The 24,318-nt window shown below is 41.6% G+C and overlaps 1 protein-coding gene across 1 annotated transcript in view; it reads right to left on the bottom strand.

Annotated features, from left to right (window-relative positions):
- The window catches only part of znf462 (zinc finger protein 462), a 47,359-nt gene that overhangs the window by 4,815 nt on the left and 18,226 nt on the right, over positions 1 to 24,318 (bottom strand). The window contains 14 exon segments of the mRNA XM_018662375.2: positions 233 to 368; positions 1,092 to 1,401; positions 3,654 to 3,806; positions 3,808 to 3,878; positions 4,559 to 4,698; positions 4,853 to 5,108; positions 8,170 to 8,367; positions 10,033 to 10,151; positions 11,306 to 11,583; positions 11,585 to 11,731; positions 14,238 to 14,372; positions 15,041 to 16,372; positions 16,374 to 20,281; positions 20,507 to 20,757. Of these exon segments, the coding sequence (XP_018517891.2) occupies positions 233 to 368; positions 1,092 to 1,401; positions 3,654 to 3,806; positions 3,808 to 3,878; positions 4,559 to 4,698; positions 4,853 to 5,108; positions 8,170 to 8,367; positions 10,033 to 10,151; positions 11,306 to 11,583; positions 11,585 to 11,731; positions 14,238 to 14,372; positions 15,041 to 16,372; positions 16,374 to 20,281; positions 20,507 to 20,717 (7,394 nt within the window). The 5' untranslated portion in view covers positions 20,718 to 20,757.

Below are 24,318 nucleotides of genomic sequence, written 5' to 3'. Positions count from 1 at the left end.
CACCAACTAGAAAAAAAAACAGGTTTTGCATGTATTTGGTTGTGATTAGAAGCACTGAACCAATTAAAACCTTGACCTGATGACGGTGCAAGATGAAAAGTCAGAGGATCAGCAAGGTAATTACATTTCATCCTGAGGGGGACTATGAATGCCTGTTCCAAATTTCATGGCAATCCAACAAATAGCTCACTTACAAAGAAGAAGAGAAAGAGAAAAAGGAAACAATACTAACATGCCATGTCGAAGGACATGTCGTTCCCACTCGAGGCTGTTGGTGAAGCAGCGGCCACAGAACTCGCAGGGAAGACGCTTCTCTGCACTGCTCGGCCCAGAATTGCTGCTGCTGCTGGTAGGAGACGCAAGGACCTCTGGGAAACAGAGTTCAAATGATAAGTCTAAGAATAAAATAATTTCACGTGTGTTTGCTTCCTATTTCTAATTTGTGACATATTGTTACAAAGAGGAAATTAATGTATTAGAAATTAATGTGGGCTCCATTATAGACCACTATATTTTTGCGTTAGTTCTACTTTTTCCATCAGTGAGTGACCAAGTCCAGCCAAGAATATTCAGTGAATTATAGCCTAGAGGACTGAAATGAAGAAATCAATTTAGAATAACAATAGGACTTTGGCTATTTTGGAAGACAAACACTGCTCATGAAGGACAGCTAAAACACATTAAAAAACATATGTTATGGGATTTCCAAAATAAACAATATTCTAGAAGTGTGATCATTTTCTTACTCGTGAGGACATTCATTCGGCTTCAAAAGAGACACAGGGGAGTTTTCGCACAGATCACAATTTGATATAAAATAACTGAGAAGACAACAGCAAAATGGCTTTTCAGTAGATACATGTGAGGTTTTGCGAAGAAATCAGGTGTGAGATAGGCTGCTATATAACTGTTAAACAATATTCAGAAGTTGTTTTTCTTGACTGGTCAGGTGTGAAGTTTATACCGTGTTTGCTCTTTCAGAAAACACTTGACAGTCTGATGTGATACTGCTTTTTCTCTTCTACACCCTGACTGCTACTGACAGACAGTTTTAGGGGCATCATTGCTTGATAATATAATAAATAATTTACCTTGTGGGGCAGGCTTCTCTTCCTCTACCCTCTTAGCGTCCTCCTCTTCTTCCTCCTCCTCCTCCTCTTCTTCCTCTTTGATGTTGTCCTCTATCTGATCATCTTCCATCTCCCTCTGTTCATCCACTATGTTTTCCATAATTTCCATTCCTTCGTCGTCGTCCTCCTCCTCATCTGCAGATACTTTTCTATCTACTATCATCTCCATCATCTCCCTCTCCTCTTCCTCCTCTGCGCTGCTCCCTTGTTCCTTTATCATCTCCAGCTGGTCCAGGTTGACCCGGCCCATCAGCTCAAAGTTTCGGATAACCTGATTGGAAACAGGAGGTATTTATCAGTTTTGTATGGTGTGCTCGGTTCACTGTCCTCAATTATAGAATCAGTTTAATTGCAAGATGTGTATTTGTATACTGCACCGTGCAGCTTTAGCTGTTGAATGAGCTAAAATGATTTGACACCAAAGTCATTTCAACATAGATGGATGATTTGATAACAGATCTTATTCATCTCATTGCTTATGCATCCTGTTGTTCAGTAAATTATGACACTCCTTCTGAGTAATTCCCCCCTCCCATACTCCCTACAGACTCAGAGCTGTAGCCCTGCAATCCACTTCCCTTGCAGTGAAAATGTCTGTCCCTCCAGCTGCAGCTCTCAATCTCTCTCCTCCTTCCTTTTAACAACAGATACTCTGACTCCCAGGTTCCACAATGGCTGTTTAAACGCTTCCAAGATTGAGGCATACATTTACAGTATTGCAAAGGCATGAAAATAAAATGAATTTACTGCCTGGTGTGCAATTAAAACCTGCAACTCAGTGAGCTAGAGAGGTGCTAAATGATTGCTCAGTGTAGTGGATGATGAATGATTCAATGCTTTTAAATTATGGCTTGGGTTCTTGAAGGCAGTGGTCATGCTCAAGGCAGATTAGAAATATCTAGCTTCCTTTCTTGACCTTTTCTGACCTTCATCTACCAAATGTTTTGGCACTTCTTTGCCAAATGATGATATGAATGAGGAGGGTGCTTAATTCTGACTGAAAACCACAATTAAAAGGGGTACAGCTAGACCTCTCAGACCTCTCCGCATTCATCTGATTTCCTATCCTCCTTCCCTTTTCCTCCTCACATCTCTGTATATTTCACACAGCTCTCATGCTCTTTCTCCTCGCTGTTACAGATCCACAGATATCATGTTCTACCATCTGGGATCTTAACATCTAAGTTAATCATTGCTGCAGCTTTCAAAAATCACTGACCACTAGTGGTGGAGTATATTATAGGTAACAGGTGGGCTGGACCTTATCCCTGCATGCACTCTGTAAAATTAGAGATCTAGTCATGTAAAGAATGAAAAACCATAACCAGTACTCTAATGTACTCTAAAATCCCAAAATACCATCTGCCTTCTCACATCATCTCATGAATTATCCCCATTAAGGGAGGCTGAGAGATGAAGCCTTTTCTCTCCTGGATGTGATTAGAATATACAGAAGCTTCAGCAATATGATTTGTATGCACCTACTCATCTACTTAGTCTGTTGTATCAGTGGCCGTCTCACTGATATTTCTATTTCCTTAAATGCCAAGGTGCAGCGTAGAGGTTAATTTGGGATTCATCAGCTTGTGTGCAAATGCTGTCTCAAAGAAGACAGAGGAAGTTTGAATGTAAAAATAAGATAAAGGTGTTTTGTGGGACAACTTGAAAATATTTGAAAGTTTACACTGATTTATGATCCACTGAAATTGGAATCTAATAAACTTTTATTACACGTGTTGAAAGAATACCATACACACAAAAAATGGAGGCTGCAATGGGATCATTAACAGCGCTTTCCCTGCCTAATTTTAAGGCCCACTGATTTAGATTTTAATGTGAAGCTGCTGCAGGAACTCTTCACTTAGAGTCACTGGGAGTAGCTTATTTACATTTAACTGATGCTAGTGGTTAAGCTACTCTAAAAAAAAAAATAATCAACATTTGGACAATTATGTCTCCTTTTTTTAAGAGAATTTGCTAGACAAGCCTTTACTGGGGTTTGGCTGAACCTAAAACACCCAAGTAAACAAAGCAATTCCCTGTACTGTTGCAGCGCTAATTTCAGTCCCTTAAGTATATTTTATTGGGTATCGATTGTTGTTGTTCCAAACCATCTGCATCCTCATCCTACCTGCTGCACGGCATCACTCCAGAATAGGACTTTTGTAAGTCCTTACTTTGGTACTCTATAAAACTATTTCCAGTGGCCAAAGACAAAACTCTTTTCACAGGATATCTGTATTTTTACAGTTAGAATTACTGAGGATAAAGTTGCGAATCGGATTTGCTGTAACATGTGATCTTAAATGTAGACAGCTGATTGGCACAGGCCTCATTACCTTCCATAAAAATAGCAAAGGCCATATATAATTAACTGAACAGTTTGAAACGACAGACTGTGTAAGTTGTGATGGCAATATTCCTCCTATATTTTAAATTATATCCTAAAAACCAATAAGGGTATATCAATTTAAATCTATAAACAGAAAACAGCATGTGTATCATATCTGGACTCCAACTGACCTTGTGCTCAAGGCGGAGATGCTCCTCTAGCTGACTCCGCCGACTGCTGTCATAATAGCAGAGCTGGCACTGGTAAGGCTTGATCTCAGCGTGCTTCTGCAGGTGCAGCTGCAGGGCTTGGTCACTGGAGCATGTGAAGGTGCATTTGTGGCAATCGAAATACCAGGCCCTGAAGGTGGCGTGACAGCTTGGAGCGGCTGACCTCCAGCGGAGCCACTCGCTCCTCTGGCAGAAGAAGAGGAGAGAAAGGAAGAGAGAGAGAGAGTGATTATTAGGTCGGAGGAAGGGAAGGTAAAAAAAAAATAATAATGGCAGAGCGGGGGTGGGGGTGAGAGCTAATGACAGAATGGGAAGAGGATATGTGAGGGCGCAGGAGAGATATCAACCGATATTTGTCACACACACTTACGCACATGCACACACACATACACACACAGAAAAACACAAGGAAAAAAGTAATCACAGCGGCTGTTACCTTTTGGTGGTTTTGTCATTTTCTCAATTTCAACACAAACACTCTTCTAGATAACTGAAGACAATGCCATATAATCACTACCCAAACACTCGAAAAAGTTTTATCAACTCATCAGAGCAGTTCCACCCCTCTGTGCTTCCTTTAAGTGTTTTTTTTTTTGTCAGTGTCAGTTCTCATAAACGCTCTCATACACAGTAAACAGCGCCTTAATTATTTAAAAACTAAAAGCTCCATTTGTGCATAATGTTTTCCTATCAATTACATTTACATTTCTTATAATGAAATAGAAGGTGCATATCAGTTTCTCAGCCATCCAGTAATGCTTTATAAGCCTTAACCTTGTAGTATTGAACAGTATCGAATAAGCCTATTTCCCAAAATGCCAAACTACTCCTTTAAAAGAAAAGTTTTCGATGTCCGTGACGCGTACCTCTGTGCAGGACAATGTGGTCGATCATATTGCTCTTGTGTTTGGTGTGGTAGAGGCAGAGAGGGCAGCGCAGGTCTTTAGGGAGGTCCTCAGGTGCATTGTTGTTGTGTCCAGCCTCCACATGCATGGTGAAGGTATTCCTGAGACAGATGCACACACAGAAAGAAGGATCATTGGACTACCAAAGTCCTTTTTCCCTATCAAGCGTTTTTACATGTGTGAGTATTCTTGGAAGTACACTACATCTCACTCATTCTCCTTTGTTTCTCTGCCAAGGTCAGAGTCTTTCCTTACTTGTAGCAGGTGAAAAAAGAACAGTCTTTGCACTTGAAGAGCTTCTTGCCACCGTGGCGGTCCCTGTAGTGCCGGCGAAGGCTCTGCATGTATCCAGAGCTGAACTCGCAGAACTCGCAAGTGAGGACGCCGTCTGGTCGACTGTCAGCCACTATCGAGCCACCATGTGTTGAGCCGGAAGACATTTGACTGCGGGAGGCCAGCTGGTAATGACTGAGCTGCTGACGAACATCCGCTGGCTCCAGGTATGAAGGATCTTGGGGGGGGGGGCAGAGAAATTTTAAAAAAAGGGAATGGTTTATTTCATTGTAACATACTGTTTGGATACATGCAGACATGGCAAGGCTAATGTGTAGCAATCATGACTAATAATACATAAGTTTTTGTATTATTAGTACAGTTCTGTTCTGTAAAAGACGTCTGGTTGCCACATTTCAGATGTTTATAAGTTGTTAGCATTCTACCAAAAGACATCTCCTCTTAACTTCTCACATGGTTTTATTTAAATGAAAAAAAAAAGAAAGATTAGAGAAAAGAATGAATATGGTTTTTTCATATCTCATCAGCACAAATATTCAGCTCATGACCCCTCACGTTTATCATGTGACCCTTGGAAGGGACCAGACCTCAAGGTTAGTAACCATGGGACAAAACTACAAAACCCAATACAGTATAAAACTGTTAAATTATGTATCAGTTGCAGGGGTCATTCTTCAGCAGAATGATTACTTACACGTTCGATACTTAAATTCTGACTGATAAACTTCTGTACTTTACTTATGTAGGATCTTAAATGAAGGAGTTTAACTTGTTACAGAGTATTTTCACATTTCTGCAAATATCTGAAGACCAGAGGTCTTCCACTTGTGGTCTGCAGAATATAGACTTCATAACACAGACAGGAAGTAATCACTAAACTAAACAATATGTCTTTTCTGCTAACTTCAAGAGGATCTGCACACTAGTTTTTAACCCACTACAGTCAGTGTGCATATAAGACTCATTAGATAAAGTGTGTTATTCTCTCACACACTTTGCACAGCAGGATGGAGTTTAACCTACTTTATGTATCCTCTCCAAGTTGATTCTTCTGCCTCCTTTCAAAAAGAAAATGCACATTTTTAATATTTAATAAAAGGCTATCAGCAGGCAGCAGCTGATCCTTTCTCTTCTAAAGGAGTCAGAACTATCTCAAATTGAGTTGCACTGACTCCAAATGCCCCCCTCCCCCCTCCCCCCTCACAGATACAGAACTGTAACTGTGACTGTCATCATTCGTCCCCTACCTCTTTCCCTCCTCATCCCCTTTCTCATGAGTCTATAATATCAGAGAGCAAGCTCATCTTCTCGTCCTACTTTGAGCCTCCAACACATCAATAAATAAACCACAGTGACACTAATAGAATATCTATTCGTGTGAAAAATGCCTCATTCAGCACGAGGAAGCATGGAGGGAAAAAAACTTTACTCTTTAACTTTTACTTTATAAAATGCTTTAGATCCAATTTCTCACTTTTGTGGTAGAGCCAGAGGAATTCGTATGAATCAAACAATGCCACAGTCCACTCATGCCTTTAATATTCTCTCTGCATTGTGGAGATGTACGGAGATGAGATGGCAGATGGAGAGTAAATTTTGTAGTTAGGCGGTGATGTGTCTTCTTGAATGGATTAATGACAAAAACTGCCTATTGCATTGCATAAACGAGAGGTGGAACACATGTGAGGAGTTGAGGAAGACAGAGGAGGAGAACAACTTAAAAATATTTTAAGAATGACCTTAAAACAGCATCAGAAAGTGAGGATGGGATTTCAAAGAACGTGGGTTTATTTTATTTTAATTTTTTTTTTGTTTTGGTCAGGTGCAGGTGCAAATAACTGCAGCTACATTCAATCCATTTTCAAGACGTTTAAATAACCACCCCTGTTAATGAGAAGCAATCAAATGATAATCTATTCTAAACAAATTTCACTGCCAAAAAAGGCACAAAACCTCTATTCCACAGCAAACATCAGAATTTTAGACATCCGACTGAAGGTAGCTGCTTTGGCATAGTAGAGAGACATTCAATATGTCAGCTCTGCTCTCTCTCAATGCTTCATTTGTCTTGGTAGGGCACAGCTGACAGTGGTGGTTGGTGCATTGAGGAATGCTGCCCTGCTTCAGCTCCAGGGAAGATTCCACAGCTCCAGCAGCAAGGTGACAGCTGCTGCCAAGAACAGTCTGCAAGCTAAGGCAGTGGCTGCACAGACACTAAAACACCTAAAACATGGCATCACATCAAGGAGGTAGCTGCAACACCAACCTACAGTGGAGGTGCCTCTTTAACTGAACATATTCTGCTGAGAAAAATGTCATAATCAACAGTAAAGAAGGCTTAGGCAGCCAAATCTGAGCAGTCAGACTCTTAATTCTCAAGTATAATTTATTCAATCTGTGCACACAACCCTGAGACCCAGAGACTATGAATAAGACACAGACTTGTTGATGCTATAACTGCTGATTTCCAGATTTATAGTGAATCTAATGTGTTACATTAAGAGTGTTTTTTTTAATGCATTAAAACTGAGCCGCATCTACACTAATGTGAAAATACAATAGGAAAATAGGTGCAACATGAAAAAAGTTTACATTCATGGATTGTGTCAGTTCCATTATTAAGATAATCTTTGTCTTACTTTGATCCGGGGGATGCTTTGGAACTACAGTTTCCATAATGCTTTTGGAGATGTAAACAGGAAGTATAACGTTACCATGGCGTCATTTACTTAGCCATAAGCTACAACTTGAGCCTGGTTGCTTTTATTCTATTTGTTTACAATCTGGAAAATTGGAAGCATTAACAGCATGCCGGATTAGCTATTAGCAGTTCCTGTTTGCAGTGTACCCCTGGATGTACAGACAGTTATAACTGGAAGACTTTAAAACTGAAGAAAACTTAAAAATGTGATAATTCTCAGGCAAGTCCTGTGTTGTAAGAAACGTCTTTTTTCTATTATTTCAAAGCATATTTATGAACTTAATTCCAGGTGGACCTCAGAAATAATGATTTCCTCACAAAGTGCAAGTTACACTGACTTGAAAAATATGTGTGTCATGCCTGTGTTATGGCTCTGAGAAAGAGTATGAATTTTGATGCAAATTGCAGCAATCAGACACTGAAGGTATTAAAGCACCTTAATTGCCTTTCGTCTCACACCGTTTCTTTTTTGTATTCTAGTGGATTCTGCTTTGATTAGTGTTTTCCAAAATTTGGCCTGACAAGCCTACCGTGTGACGCTACAGCCATTACAATAATATTACACATGATCTCATACCATCTGAAGCCAAGGGAGTCTGCTCTGTGTTACTGGCCAGCCGGGAGGGCCTGAGGGTGGCATGAGCAGCCTGGGTAGCAGCTCGGAGTTTGGGGAGGGTCAGGGCCTCACCATGGTCTCTCAGAGAGTGCTCCCTCAGCTGACTGATGGTCATGGAGGAGAAGGGGCACGACAAGCACTTGTATGTGTGCTGCTCACCTGCAAGATAAACAAGAATCATCAGGCAACGACTCGACAACTTTATGAAATAAAAAAAAGGAATATTAGATGAGGATCTGCTCAGATCTATAAATCATTGTGGATGCTGGAAAAAAGTGATAATAAACACATCCTCCAGCACAAACAAAGCCATTCCCCTCTGAGACAAGCTGTAACAAAAATGTCACCTTGCGCTCACTTAGTGCTCCCCTTGGACTAATTAATGTAATTTTGATAGGAAAATGTTGAGCTGCACCGATTTATTGAAGTTTCATTCAAAATTCAAACAGAAATATTGTGAGGCATCACACGTTTTACATAAAAACTAAATTATTATCAAACATATTAATTTGGATCCACATTCAAATCCTTCAACATATGTACTTTCCTTTTAGGCAATTTGGAAATTACTGTACAAAGTTGATTTTGTATTATCCAACAAAATTAACAATATAGTGTGTTAGAAATGCTACAGCTAAAACATGAAACTACTGTTGTTTTAGTTGACTAAGTATTAAAGACCCTGAATGTAAACAACATAAAATGGAGTTTTGTGCAGGTTGGTGAGGACAGAGGACAGTATTTCACTGATTTATGCTGCTCCAGTTTATGACTGTGCTTATGCTGTTTTGGATACTGTGTGTGCTTGTGGCAAATGCTTCGGTAGAGTTTTGAATTTACCCACAGGTGATTTATAGCATCTTGCTTCCTGTTTCTGCTGAATATATTTGCTTAATAACTTTAATGCGAGCAGCATCTTGGGAAGTGAAGCCATTACACCCAAATCTGATCTGGCTGTAACATGTTCTTACCAGAATTTAATAAAGAAGCCACTTCCTTATTGAGCTGCTTCTGGTAAGACCATATTGTTTGGAATAAGATCCTGGATGTGGATACTTCAATCCAAGACTTTCTTTAGCTTGTTGGGACTGATAAGCCAGGACACAACAGTGCAGAACTGAGCCACAGAGATTAGATTTAATGTATATTTTTTGTCTACATAATCACCAAACTTTTCAAATGTAATCGCAACTCAGAGTTGGTTTGTGTCAATTATCCACAGCAGTTGTTAACTCTTACTGCTGCCTCTTGTTCCCTTCAATCAGGCAGTCGAGAGCACTCAAGATGCGGTTTGAAAATTGGCCTCTCTAGTTTTGCCGGTGCTACGATTGTTTCTCTTGTTGCGTATTGATTGCTCAGGTGGAGCTTTTTTGCATTTCTCGAATGCTTATGTCTTTGGATCAATGTTGCCGTCTGGCCCGCTCAGAAACAAAAACGATCACAGGCCGAGAATCGCATCTGACTGAAGACACCTGTAGGCCTTCACCTTTGTAACTCTCTGAGGATTTCTCACCATATTCCCAGATAAACAATATTAACAATATATTCATCTGGGCTATTTGTGCTGAAATCCAAATTTGATTCCTTTGGATGTGCTTAATTAGGTGTGTCTAATATACTCAGTGAATGGTGAAGCTGCTCCTCAAGCTAATCCACTGGTTGCATTGTGCTGGATAAGCTAAATCAAGCACAACATCTTCATGTGGAAGATGATAAACAGGAGGCTGCTATTCTGGCCCAGGAATACCTTGTTAGTCATAGATACAGCTGTAAGATGTGATTTAACGTATGTGTGTGTTTGTTTGTGTGTGTGTGTGCTTTTACCTGTGTGTGCCTTATGCAGGTGGCTCTTCAAGCGACTCAAGTAGGCAGATTTAAAGGGGCAGAGCTTGCACTTGAAGGGCTTATGGTGCCCGTGGTGAGACTGCACATGTCTGTCCAGACTGGTGATGAGACAAAACATACAAAAAAATGAAGGGGAGGATATGAGATAAGAGGATAAAAGAAGAAAAAAAATAAATGAAATGAGGACAAAAGGATAGCAGATAAAGAGAGAAAGTGACAGGAATAGGGGACAGGAAAGAAAGAAAGAGAAAGAGAGAGAGAGAGAGAGCGAGAGAGAGAGAGAGAGATCTACTCTACAGCATCCACTTTGATGATTTCAACAGCAGGGTTTTCAGCAGCATCTAAAGCACTCGATTCTGTTTACCTCACAAACAACAGCCGCACATTTCCAATGACTACAGAACACGGAGCCGTGGGGTGAACCCATCTACCCACAATCCCCTGGTGGGAATGAGTGTGTGAGTGCCTGTGGGGACGGTGGCTGTGTTTTTAATGCCAGCCTCCTAGGTGGCATGGGAATGCGGCTTCTTTCTGGGTCAGGGCACATACAGTACAGAGGGATTACACCTGGGAGCTCAGAGGAGATGAGGACTCTCTCTTTCCCTCTCGCTCTGTGTCTCTGTGATGGATAAAACAAATCACACAGCCAAAATGTCTGTCTACTTCTAATGTTTGCCTTGCTCTCCTAGGAGGGAGGAAATCTTCGAGAAGATTGAGGATTCAAAGGGCATGTGACAGGGTAAACAGAATGAGGTGTAAAATTGTGCTCTGCACCAAATGAGTTTAGCATCCAGTTGTTTTGTAAAACAGCTGGTGTACGACATGTAAGGTATACAAGGGCGAGTTCAAAATAGACTTCTACCATGGCTACATATTGCACATATAAGGGTGCGGGTATACTGATCTATCACTGAAAAGAAGTGACAGTGAATAGAAGTAAATTTGGCAGGAACAGACACATCATGAGCATCAGGGCATTTACATTTTGTATGTACCTCACTATTTAGTAGTTTTCATTGTTTGTGACAGAGTCCCCCACACTTTAATGAAAAGCAACAGGGGATAGCACTACAGTGCCATATTCAACAATTCAAGTTTGATTTCAGGTGCATCTATTCACGACTTCTTTTCTAAAACAACCAAAATATTTGTCTGGGTGCATTATAAAAATATATCACTTGATTTTCTGTTGTATTTCTGCGAATGTAGCTACCAGAGGAGTCAATTATAGACCCCGCTCCTCCCTACTTACTTGTGCCTGAAGGGTGAGACAAACTGGCAGTACTGGCAACTGTATTTGTCCTCTCTGCTGAACAGTGCCATGGCTGAGTGGCTCCTCTCGTGGGACCTCAGCCCCTGCATGGACATGAAGACTCTGTCGCACTGGGCACACGGGTGACCCCCCGCCGCTAATCGCTGCTTCAGCTGGCCCTCCGACGCGGAGGCCCTTGCCACGGCCACGAGGGCCGCTGCCCTGCCTTCGATACCGTCCGTTTCCGAGTCAACCGTCTCCGCGGCAATGCCGACATCATCCAGAAGCCGCGGAAAGCAAGGATGGGCCCATTGTTGCGGCCACGGGTCCCTCGAGGCCGTCGGCCCCAGCTGCTTCATCCCCCTCCAGGTCTCCATTGGTAAGACTCTCTGAAGGCAGGGTCAGGGGGACCTCGCTGACCTCCTGCTGCAAGACAAAGAAGTGATGTTCAGTAACTTGTCTGTGCCTATTCTTGATTTAATGTCAAAGTCTTTTCCTTATGCAGACGCTGTACAAAGAGAAAGATGTTAACAGTGCATAAGCAACAGTTAAGCATCTGTCCAGCACCTATGGGTCTGCCTATGCTGTATCAGCGCAATAATTTTCAGTCAAATTCTACTTACAGCTCGCTCTCGCTCTGTGTCTCTTACTCACTCTTTGTACATTTATGCTGGAGTACTCATCAACATGTGGGTATATCATTGATTTGGAAGCCTTTATACACAAGACATTTGTCTGAAATACATGCCAGAATGAGTCTAAACACTGGTCCAAAACGCTTCAAGCTGCAGTGTGAGCCTGTACGGGCGGAAGATAAAAGTGTTTCTAGTCCAAGAACAAATGATAAAAAACATGACTGATTCAAGTCCAGTATGGGCAAGCCTTAACCGTAAGCTTAGCCAACAGCCAGCTCCAACCCTGACCTGAAACTCTGTAGTGTGCCGGCATTTACAGACACACGATACTCAGTTGATATTGACTTTATTGCTCTATACCTAATGGAATATGACAGAAATTTGAGCCCAGGAGCTTTGTTACATATCATTGTTAACTTTCCTCCATCTTTTATATATCCCTCACTTAACTCTAATAATAATAACAAATCTTTACACCAAACAACAACCATTTACTGTATTCAGAGACTCATAAACTTTGTTTGGCTACTAGACCTGATGATGATGCTAAATCACCCTTATGAGTAACAGAAGGATACAAAACAAGTCACACAATGCAGCAGCTTAAGAGCTACCAACAGTAACACGAGGCTTGCTGCACAACAAAACTTCACCATCGGTTTCTACTTCCTTCATCTGCTGGAGTGTGCAGGCTGGCCCCTGCAGTCGTCACGAGCAGACAGACAATCACCATGACTTTTTTATCGCCTAGAGGAAGCTCATTCTTTCTGCGGAAGGACCTGACCCTGCACTTCATGCAGCCATAAATAAGATGTGGCATCCACAGGCCCAACCTTGCCATCCAGTCTGCCCTGACTGCACTGTCAGCCTGTTCTTCATCCAACTCTATCAGAAACCATTGCAGCTCCAGAATTGAAACTGTATTCGTGAGGCTAAAAAAAGCAACATTTATTTTTACCCTCTGCGACGTGTGAAACATACAGTATATTCCATCTGGTGGAGATGTTGCACATGGACGTGGTCATTATGTTGTAGGGCCATGAATGCTTGCAGGTAACCCAAACCCTGATGGGGTTAGTGTCATTAGCTCGGCACAGAATAACAATTTACTCATTAAAGTAAAAGTTTCAACAGAAATGCTGCTCTTTTCTTGGCAGATCTCAGTTACCACGGTGCGTTCGTTACGTCTTCGCTCTCTGTGGCCCCAAACCATCTCATCTCAAATACATAAAAGACAGACTGGAGTGTCTGACGGAAGAACCAGGCCTCCGTCTGGGTGAGGCGCTGGATCCTTAGGCCTGCCCCACTCACTGGCAGCCTCAGTGGAATACTAATGTTCGAATGGTTACCCGCCGCTGCCCTAAAAGTTATGGCTCACCACTCTGTCCTCCACTCTCCACGCCCCCCACCCCCTCCACTGCAATGGGACAGCATTGCTTGTTTTCTCTGGGGGAAGCTGACAGACTGTCTACCCAGAAGCCTCAGTCAGTAATAAACAAAATGGGAAACAGAACCCGAGCCCAGTAAAACAGATCGCTGCAGAGCTGGATAGGAGTTAGACTGTAACTCAGACACACAGGGGACAGACGAAGAGGGTCTACTGAGTGTTGTTAATGTTAAAACAGGAGGAAATAATGCATTGTGTACATTTGGTTGATCTCTGAAGAAGCTGCTACACAATTGGGTAAAGAACTAGTCTGACATTTTAAGAAATGTGCATATTCACTGTCTTGCTCAGAGTTAGATCAGAAGCTAGATACCACTCTCAAGTGTGTGCACAAAATATGAAGCCACAACCAGCAGCTGGTTAGCTTAGTTTAGCATTTAAAGTGGAACTTTGGCTCTGTCTGAATGTACCAAAATCTGCTTACCAGCACCTCTAAAGGACTAATTTTCCCATTTTCAGTGTTTATGATACGCTAAGCTAACCAGCCGCTGGCAGCACCTTAATGGACATTGGACATATGGAAGTGATGTCAATCTCCTCATCTAGCTCTCAGCAAGAAGTATGTTTCCCAAAATAAATATTATTATTCCTACTATATTGCTATTATGTGTCTTTAATTTTCCTATAATTTTCCTATTATAATATTAATGTATATTTATTACTATACTACTATTACTTACATTCATTAATTTAGTTTTGTTTTAACTTCATTTTAACATTGACATGTGCATAGTTAAAAATACATAACAATATTCTAGATTTAATGTAGCAAGTCCCCAACTGAAATAAGAAGAAACACTATACAGTGACAGCTTCAAAGAAATTTAAGACTAAATTCAGTTTTATTTACCTTGACATGTCCCTCTTTGACCTCCCCATACTGGACGTGCTTCCTAAGGTGGTTGCAGATGGCTCGGAGGGTGGGGTGCACCTCGACGCAGAAGTTACACCTGAATCCTATGGGAGTTTTATTTACAGGGCTTTCCTGTTCAGAGACAAGAAGAAAAGTACCAACAAAAAAAAAAAAAAACAGTTTTTAGTCACAGTTATTCTTTCTTTTTAAATTATATGAAAGTGATTTGTGATTAAGATGCTTATCTTAAATTATATTATTAAACCTTTTAAAGGTAAATAATTTACCCAGTGCCATTAATGCCTATGAATCTAAACCAGATGATGTATTTGCCACAGTCAGAAGACACTACTGTCTCTTTTATATGGGATTTACCTTATTGCCATGATATCACAGACATCCACTGTTAAACAAGATCAATGGTATGTTTTAATGAACTAAACCAATTACCACATCTCATTTTGCATTATGAAGAAAATTGAAACACATAATTATCTCTTTAAATGTTTCTTCAATTTTGGCAGAACTGAACCACATTATGTACATCTGCAGTGAATGTGTATTTATAAAGTCATTTACAATAAATTATCTCTATTCTCAGGGACAGATAATGACATGGGAACCTCCAACCTCCAGGAGTTAATGAACACTTTCAGTATGGCAGATTGTAGTAGCTTGTGACAGTGGCATCAGATGATTTACAGTATACTCTCAAAGACATCAATGGCAAAAGGAAATTTAATTATAGCCGTTTTATTTTTGGACTCAAAGGTTTTTGGGAGTCTTGTATCTTCACTCACCTTCTCAAGTTTGGTGTCGGGTAGTTCCGTGGCTTTTTGTTTGCTGAGCAGCTGCTTCCTCCTCTCCTGCCTCATGGCCCTCTTCTGAAACTCCTCATTGTGATTCAGTAGATGTTTGGCCAGAACTGGGAGAGCCAGGAACTTCAGCTCACAGTGAGAACACTGGTACAACTCAGAGTCCTCGTCCCCGGGACCCGGCGACACCGCAAAGTCCCTCTTCAGGTCATTGCTGTGGTGGTCGTTGTAGTGCATAGAGAGCAGCTCACCCGTGCTGAAGGACAACCGGAAGCATTTTAGACACTTGAATGGCAGCCATTCCACCTCTCTGTCCTGCTCGGGTTCAACGGGAACCTCCAGCACTTCCTTGTCTTCATCTGCCATCGCACCGACGGCAATCTTCTCTGGTTCTTTGGCATAGATAACGGTAAAGTAGCGACCAAGCTTGCTAGCATGCTGCTTCTTGGGGAAGACACCTGGGTGGCGTTTAATGTAATGCGAGACAATGCTCTTCCTGCTGAAGGCCTGGAAGGTGCAGAGAGAACACCTTCGTCTCTCCACAGCCAAACGGAGGTCCTCACTCATTTCTGAATTTTCTCCCTCTGAGAGCGGGGCTGCTATCACTTTGTTAGGCTTTTCACTTAAAGTCTTGGAAGCTGCCAAACAATGGGTATAGTAAGCATCAATATCATGACGCTTCTGGTAGTGTGCTGCCAGACCTTTGCGTATAGGGTTTGTGTATGAACACAGGGCACATTTGAAGACATTGTTTTTGCCCTCCGGCTGAGCACGGACATTGTTGTGCTTGATGCGGTAATGGCGAGCGATGCCTTTCCTGGTGGAACAGAAGTATTTGCAGAGCTGACACTTGAATACAGCATGTTTTTCTGTCTTATTGATGGGTAACTGGGACAGGGCAAGGTCCAATTCACTGACCTCCTGGACTTTTGCTGCACTTGAAATATTACTAGCACTGCATTCAGCTACTGGCTCTGTCTCTTTACTGGAGGAGAAATTTGTCAGAGAGGGAGTGAACATAACAGAAGCTGACTGATTGTGATACTTCTCATAATGGATTTTGAGTTTCTCCAGCGTCCCGTGTGTGTATGGGCACATTTTGCATCTGTATGCACCGTAGCCCTGCCTTTGAGTTTTGCATTTGTCATCTCCTTCATTTAAGTCAGTGATTTGCTCTATATCATCTGCAAAATCTTCTGCAGTGACTTTGACTAACGGGTGTCTCTTCTGATAGTGGGTTAAGACACCGTGGATGCGAGAGTTTACATATGGACAGTGACGACATTTGTACACAGAACTGGGGTTGATGTCTGCCTCCTTGTGCAAAATCTGCGGCTTTTACTTTCATGCCCGGGTGCTTCTTTCCATAGTGAGTGAGGAGACCATGGAGACTGTTGTACTCAGACAGACATACAGTACATTGATATGGGTTGTTAGAGATGGAAAGACGTGGGTGGGGAGGATGGGGATTGCTTTCTTGAGGTGGGGTGGCGATGACCAGTGCTCCATCATCGTCAGCAGACTGGCAATTGAAAGACGCTTGTTCTTTGGCAACCTGCTGGTGGATGTTCTCAGCTGAGCCATTCCCTTTGATGATATCCAAGAGCACAGATTCATCCCCTTTGATGGCCCAGGGGTGGACTGCCTGATAGTGACTGGTGATGTCCCATATTGTACAGGCCTCAAAGGCACAGTCTCTGCATTTGTAATGTTTAGTTTCCATATTGCCTCCTTGCTGTTGGGTGGTTTCTGGCCCTGCCCATAGCTTGCTAGCCATGTATGTATAATCGACATTGTGCTCAGGATGGCGTCTTTGGTAATGGAGCAACAGGCCCTGGGGTTCAGCATGGGAGTAAATGCACCATTCACAGTGGTAGCCAGCCTCCAGGATACCATCTTGGTATGCCCAATGTAAAATGGTCATGGCTGTGGCTTTCACAGTGGGGTGCTCTTTCTTCAGATGTTTCTTTAGGGCATAGACATAAGGAGATGTGTAGGAACAGTGTCTGCACTTAAGGGAACGCAGGGGCGTAGCATTCTCAGGGTCAGGGGGGGGCGGGACCACAGCAGTGGAGACGCTACCCGACTGAACCATCTGGGCACGCTCACGCTGACTCCGCACAACTGCAGTGTGACGACGTACAAGGTCAGCGTTGGCCTTGGTCTCCCTGTGCTTCTTCTGGTAATGAATGAGCACTCCCTTTACAGTGCGATTGCCATAATCACAATGCTGACAAAAGAACAGCTCATCCTCACTTTTCTCACCACTTCCTGTTTTAGGGCTTGAGTTGTTAGATCCATCGTGACCATTATTTTGAAACTGCTTCAAAAATTGTTTGGGAGCTGCAATCTGCAATTCGTCCATTAATTTCATCAAACCAGGGGTGGGAGCGCCATGTTTGATGTATTTTGCGGTCACTTTTACTTCTGGGTGTCTTTTTTGATAATGGACCAACACACCAACAACAGATCTGTTGCTGTACACGCAGTGTTTACAGTAGTACATTTCTTCATCTGATCCATACAGAGCTGCACTTGATTGTTTTGGAGATGTAGACATGCTGAGGTTGAACGAAGAGTTGGCTGAAGGCTGTGACTGATCCACTGACATGACCTTCATGGTTTTCTGAATACGGAAGTAAGACGCCTTTTGCTCTGGGTGTTTCTTCTGGTAGTGGACCAAAACAGAGTGCATGTTGGGGCTGGCAAAGGAACACACGTCACAGTCATAGACAACAACATTACCACTCACTGTTTCTTTAATAGTGTCTGCCTCACTGCTAGATTCAGGGGTCTTGGAAACAGTTTTCAGCACTGGGCTGGAGGAGGACCTGGGCGTTGACGTGGCTGAGTTAAAAGTCTTGGGGCCAGAGTTTAGTATTTCCCTCAGAGTTTGTGATTCGCCCGTTTTGTGGGGCTGCTCGACTATGTAGCTGGAGAAGATCATGGCGTTGTTGATTTTCACCGTGGGATGCATTCTTTGGTAATGTGGCATTAGGCTCCTAACATTGGGGCTTGTATATGAACAAAAGCGGCACAAGTATAACAGATGTGGTTGGTTGAAATTGAGCACATTGCTTGCTTCAGGGTGATGATCCATGTAGTGTTGGTGTAGATCATTGTAATTTGTGTACTCGATGTAGCACTCTAAGCAGCGGAAGACCGCACTCTGATCCTCGGGGTCCAGGATGTACTTAAAGCTGAACTTGATGTAAGGGTGCATCCTCTGGTAGTGGGTGCTGACACTACGAGCTGACTTGTTGTGGTAATCACAGTGTTTACAGTAGAAACGTGTAGTTCCGGGTTCCTCTGAATATTCAATGTTCTCTTGGACAGTACTGTCACCAGTATCAGCAGAGATGTTTTCACTATCGTCTGAGAGAGTCAGAGATATGGGAATGTTTCTAGGTTTTGACTTGGGGTTACTTTTTCTTTTCCCTATTCTACCTCCCTCTTGAGACATAGCTGATTCTCTTGCATGAAGCTGTTGTGTGTTGTAGGCAAAGACTGGATTTTTACTGTCATGGTCTCTACCCTCTTTATCAGCACTGGTGTGATTTTCTGCTTGCTCTTCGTCATCCATATCATCAAGATTTATGATCATGTCCTGTTGGCTTTGGCTTATCTTACTTTGAAGGTTACTGGCAATTTCATCAATTCTAGTTCTCTTCTTGACTGAAGACAAGTCCAAAGGCAAGTCATTAATAGACTTTCTGGCTCTTTTCCCTGTTACTAGGGGCTTTTTGGTGGCAAGTCCTAAAATGGAGGTCTGGGTTTTTTGTAGAAAGATTGGAGAAGCATCTGCCTCAGAGTCTGGCTGGTCGGTCAGCTGGCTTTCAAAGACAGTGGGATCTAGGTCATCACAGTAGGAATGCTTATGCTGCTGGTGAACCCTCAGACCTTTCAGAGTGGTGGTGGAAAAGCTGCAGAGTGTGCACCTATGAGGGTTCTGCTGGTCATTCGGTGTGCTGGTTATCTTTTTTCCATTGACTTTGGAGCTTACATTACCCCCATTAACTGGCTCTTCAGCACTGTCGTTCTGAGGTTCTGGACTATCACTCGTTAGGTCCAAGGTCTCTAAATCTGAGGAATTGTGGCTCTGCTTGTGCGTGCCTAGTTTAAGAGGGCTGGTGCAAATAAACGGGCATTCATCACATTTATACACTGTGGTTTTACCGGAGAGATGAATGTTTTCAATGTGGCGGGAGATGCTCCGCCTGTGCATGGTGAGGAAAGAGCAGAAAGGGCACTGAAAGCGATTCATGTACTTTCTGAAAGGTATTCCTTTAGTCTCCAGTAATTTATTATCCTCATCAGTTAAAAGCTGCTTTGCGTCCGCTGACAGGGTTCCAGTATAGCTGGGATCATCTATATCGCCCAGCTCTTCATCATCGTCATCATCCTCTAAGCTGCTCCTAGAGTCATCCTCATTGAGTAAGTTGGCGTCCATATCTACACTGTTGGGGACATCGGACGAAGCAAACCTCTTGGACAAAATAGATGAACCTGTGCTGTTGGGTGTTACTGCACTAATCTGCGCATACTGAAAGGATGAGAGCTCTGGGACTGACTTCTCCAAAGTGTTTTCTGGCGTTTTCTCTCCCGTCTCCTCCTCTTTTCCATGAACATCAGCAAAACTCGTCTTTGATCTAGTTGGGCTATGGGAAGAGGAGGGAGAATCTGGTTTGGGTGAGCTTGCACTTGCCTCCCCTTCCAGCTCCGCAATGCAGGAAACTATCTTGACCTTGTCACTGTGCTCCTTCACCACGTGACTAGTCCAGCTGTCCTTCTGGTCAGTCTGATAGTCGCACCATTCACAGGCAAACGTTCCCTTCATGAGCCCGCCAGCTGAGTCAGACTCCTCTTCAGTTTCAGCATACTCTGAAGGATCTCCTGCACTCTCTGAGGGAACTTTGTTATGGTACATTAGTTGGTGTTTCATTATCCTTGCTCTGCGTGGAGACTTGTACGTGCAATACTGACAGGAGTACACTTTTGAATGGTCATTGTGCATTATAACAGTGTAGCTGGGCTGCTTAGCTGTCTGCGAGGAGATACTCGCATCTGAATCTTCCTCTGCAACATTATGCACTTTTTTGGTGTGGTTTCTTAAGAATGACTTTGATCTGAAGTAACGGACACAGAACTTGCACTGGTAAAACGGCAGATGGGTTTCAGCTGTCTGCTTTTGTGATGTTTGGTTGGAACTGTCAGTAGAGTTGGGACCTAAAAAAGACAAAGAGAGACATAAAACAGTAACATTTTGCTTCCATTATTTAGTCTTTATGCGGTTTCTGTTAATAAATTTGGCCACAACACATCACTCACACACATTTTTATGATCCTCAATAAAATATGTGATCATCCTACTATAAAGTGTTATTTGAAACAGAAACAGACCTAATCCTCAATAAATTAACAGTAACATCTGAATTAATGTGGTAGACATACTTGTCCCAGCTTTAGGAGGCGTATAATCCTTGTCATCCTTATCCTCATATTCCTCTTCTTCCTCCTCATCCTCATCCTCGTCTTTCAGGGAGTCAGACTCATCTGCATCTGCAGGCTGCAGGAAAACAGTGTGCACTTCCTGAATGTGGGTCTTCAAGTCGTCATATGAGTCGGCACGGAAGTCACAGCCATCACACTGCAATACCTCCATCACTGAAAAGAGGGAGCACTCCCTGGAAAATCAGGGAAACCTGCAGAGAAAAAGAGAGGAAAATCATGAGGACATACATCATTTTGTAAGGAGTAATAGTTAAACTATTCACAGGAGCCAAAGGCAAAATCCATTAACAATGCAAATGAAGAGCTATTTACTATAGAGGGAGACTCATATATACAGAACTATCACAAAGCTTTAAGACTTTAGTCATTTCAGGAATAATATTATCCGGTAATGCTTCATATTCATATTCAGCGTTGTGCCCTTCCAATCATTACATGATTAACATTTGGAATTCTTGCTGTGAACAAAGAATAATCAAGTGCACACCTTTTCCACATGACAAATAACAATCGCTGGTATAAAAAAAAAAAAAATGATGCTTACAAATGTTTATGATTATGATTATGTGTTCAAAAGATATGCTTTTAAAGCAGAGTCTCATCTGCTAGATTTATACAACCTCCTCTGGTTGCATTTGCTTCAAAGAGATGTAGCATGTTGTTTGCAATGTTGCACAGTTGGAGGGAAAATCTTTTTCTAGATAAAATACTGTTATTGTACTGAAATCAAACACCTCTCAAACAAACCATGCAAATAGAGAAATGTTGAGTTTGTTACTGCAAAAAGGGTTGGAAAACACTGTTTTAAAAATCTGACTAAAGAAGATACACCTGCGTATTCATGTGCAACTGCCACAGATTTCTGTTGACTCATTATGATGCCAACACCAGATAGACAGAGTATCATAAATTTATATAAATGTGATTTTCCATCTCTAAAATGACTGGAGCTGTCCACAGACTCTGATAGAAAGCCACACAAAACATGACAAAGAGGAGAATTCAGCAGATGCTGATGTTACTCAGAATACTAAGAAGGTCCCATTTTTTAGCATAGCATCATTCCAAGAACAATGGAGGGACTGAGGAGGGATTATGGGCTGATTTGTCCCATTTTTATTACCTTGGGATAAGCAACAGCTGGAGAGCAGCTCCACAGCTCAGTATTTAGAGCAGACTATTCCATCAGATTGTATCAACTGCTCTGAAATAAGATTGAATGAATCAACTGAGAGATGAAGGCTTTATGTCTTTGGGTGCTTCTCTGCAGTTCGGACTTGGCCAGAAAAAAAATGTAAGCTGATGATGTGGCCATCATTTCACAGCTCTTTCATCATGGTTTTCTAATCAATTGTGATTTTGTCTCGAAAATATTGCAAATGTAATTTGTAGCTCATTCTGGTTATTAAATAGGTAGTTAAAGGGCACAGTTTATAACCTTGACTTTCAAATCAAAGCCCAATCAATCTGATTTTTTTACACCTTTTTTTGGAGGAAAAAAACTTCAAAGATGTGTTGGAGATGTTTTGGACATCAAACTCACCACATAAAAACTGCAAACTGTTAAATACAAAATGAACAAACAGCACTAACAAAAGTAAACCAGCCTGGAGACAGTCAATGAACGAACATTTAACAGAATATTTAAGTTACCACAGAAGGGAATCAGCAACTCTCAGCAAAAACGTTTGATTCTTCTAACAAAGCCAAACTTAATAACAAGGATTCTATATTGACACAGTTCATATCCAAAGCAAATGTACACAGAAACATAACCTGGTGAAAGGTGCAACTAATGTGGAAGATAGGTGATGGCATGGGTGTGGCTATGTTGTGAGATTCATTAGGTCTGATAACTGCTCTACACAGATGCATAATTGCCAGCAATTACAAGGTGACCATTTTACACCAACATTTAAGGGCGGCTTCATGAACAGTTCAGGCCAACTGTGGCAGCATTTAAAGACAGGTTGAAGCTGTTCTGAACGACAAGGTGGCCACTCTCTTCACCTGGCACTTCTTGATGAAGACTTCTTGATGAAGTGCCAGGTGTTTCCTTTATTTTGTCCCACCCTCCATATCTATATCAGTTGGAGAAAAACTTGAAACACATGACTAAAACAACAATGAAGTGAACACATGGAAAGTTGTGTACACACCAAGGGTATGCGTGCACACACACACAAATCCTGTGTACACTGGGTGTCAGTTCCGTTTGTAACTGTTAAAAACGACCAGAGCATTAGCCTGAGGATGCGACAACATTTTTTGTCTGTAAAACACTCCCTTGTGTACTGACAAAGTAATAATAATTGACATTTTTAAGATATTTTTTCACATTTTTTTCCTTCATTGTACAACTTGACAATTATAGCATAACTGAAAACATGAGGAAATAGAGAAAAAGAGGTAGAGGACATGTAACATTCCCGGAGGACAACTTTCAATTCAATAAAATTAAATGTGATTTACTATTAAAACGGCAACACACACTTTCCAAACTAAAACACACAGTTTGCTGAGAGCTGAAAGCCACTTTTCTCAGTGTCAGTCCTTTACAATAACCATATATTTGAGTATTCCATTAAGCAAAGACCAAAATATTTTGCATGTATTCAAAGAGGATTAATGGTTCACACTGCAAGCATGACCTTTTGTAGATCCATTGTTCTTAATAAAAGAAAGTCTACACCACAATACATCACAGTTCATGTCTAGACTCTGACTAAGTCAGTTCTCTTTATATTCTTGCTGAACTGCCAAACGATATGAATCAATGGCTGTAGTAATACCCAAATAAATAATTTCATGACAATGATAAAATAATAATAAATGATAAGAAGGTGTATCAATGCTTCATTGTATACCACTACCATAATCAACACTCAGTGCTTCAATTTATGCCTCTTAAAATTATATTCTGAAAAAGGATTCTAATTAAGTTATATTTGGCAGCATGAGTGAGCAAGAGTGGCACCAGTATGTTTTTTTTACATTTGGGCATTAATCTTTATAGAACTCATCATTATTTTTTAAAATCCTGACATTGTATACTGTTAGATAACTCTAACAGGGAAAAAATATTACATAAATATTACACACTACTATATTACTGTGCATAATATTAAAACAAGTCAATAAGCAGGTTAATTAAGTATGCAAATAGGTAAAGGTCAATGATTTAAATGGAAATATAACACACCATATAAGCCTCTTGCGCTCTATATTCCCTTTGGCCCTGCAGATTTTTCAGTTTGTCTGATGATTTTTTAAATTAAATTAATATAACATGTACGCTGACATGGCCAACTCCGAACTTTGGGTAAAACTGTCTTGACTGCACACATCAAAGTCTGCTCACAAGTCATATAAAAGTTGCCCAAATCCTTTTGTGGCTCCAGAGGGAGCAGCGCAAAGTCTAATAAAGTGCCTCAAGTGATGTCACTTGAGTCAGTGTCAGCTGGGGCTGAAGACTAGAGGTTTGAAACTGAGAAAAAAAACCTGGTGGTGTGGAGTTGTAGCCTGATCCTTATCTCAGGTTGAGGCTAGCAGCTCGAGGCTTCATTTGACAAAACTAGCATAACACACCTGAATGTCTCACCAAACTATTGGTGTGGAACAGCAAAGATGATATCTCTTTTTCTGCTTTCTGCTGTACATCATGAGTCCAACAATGTTGTGGAGTATAATACTTAATTGGATAAATTTATATTTTAGCCAATACTTGAAAGAGTTTAACCTGGAGAAAATGA

The sequence above is a fragment of the Lates calcarifer genome, linkage group LG9 (assembly GCF_001640805.2).
Source record: "Lates calcarifer isolate ASB-BC8 linkage group LG9, TLL_Latcal_v3, whole genome shotgun sequence".
NCBI classification, from domain to species: Eukaryota; Metazoa; Chordata; class Actinopteri; family Centropomidae; genus Lates; species Lates calcarifer.
This window is presented reverse-complemented; position numbering and strand designations above follow the sequence as displayed.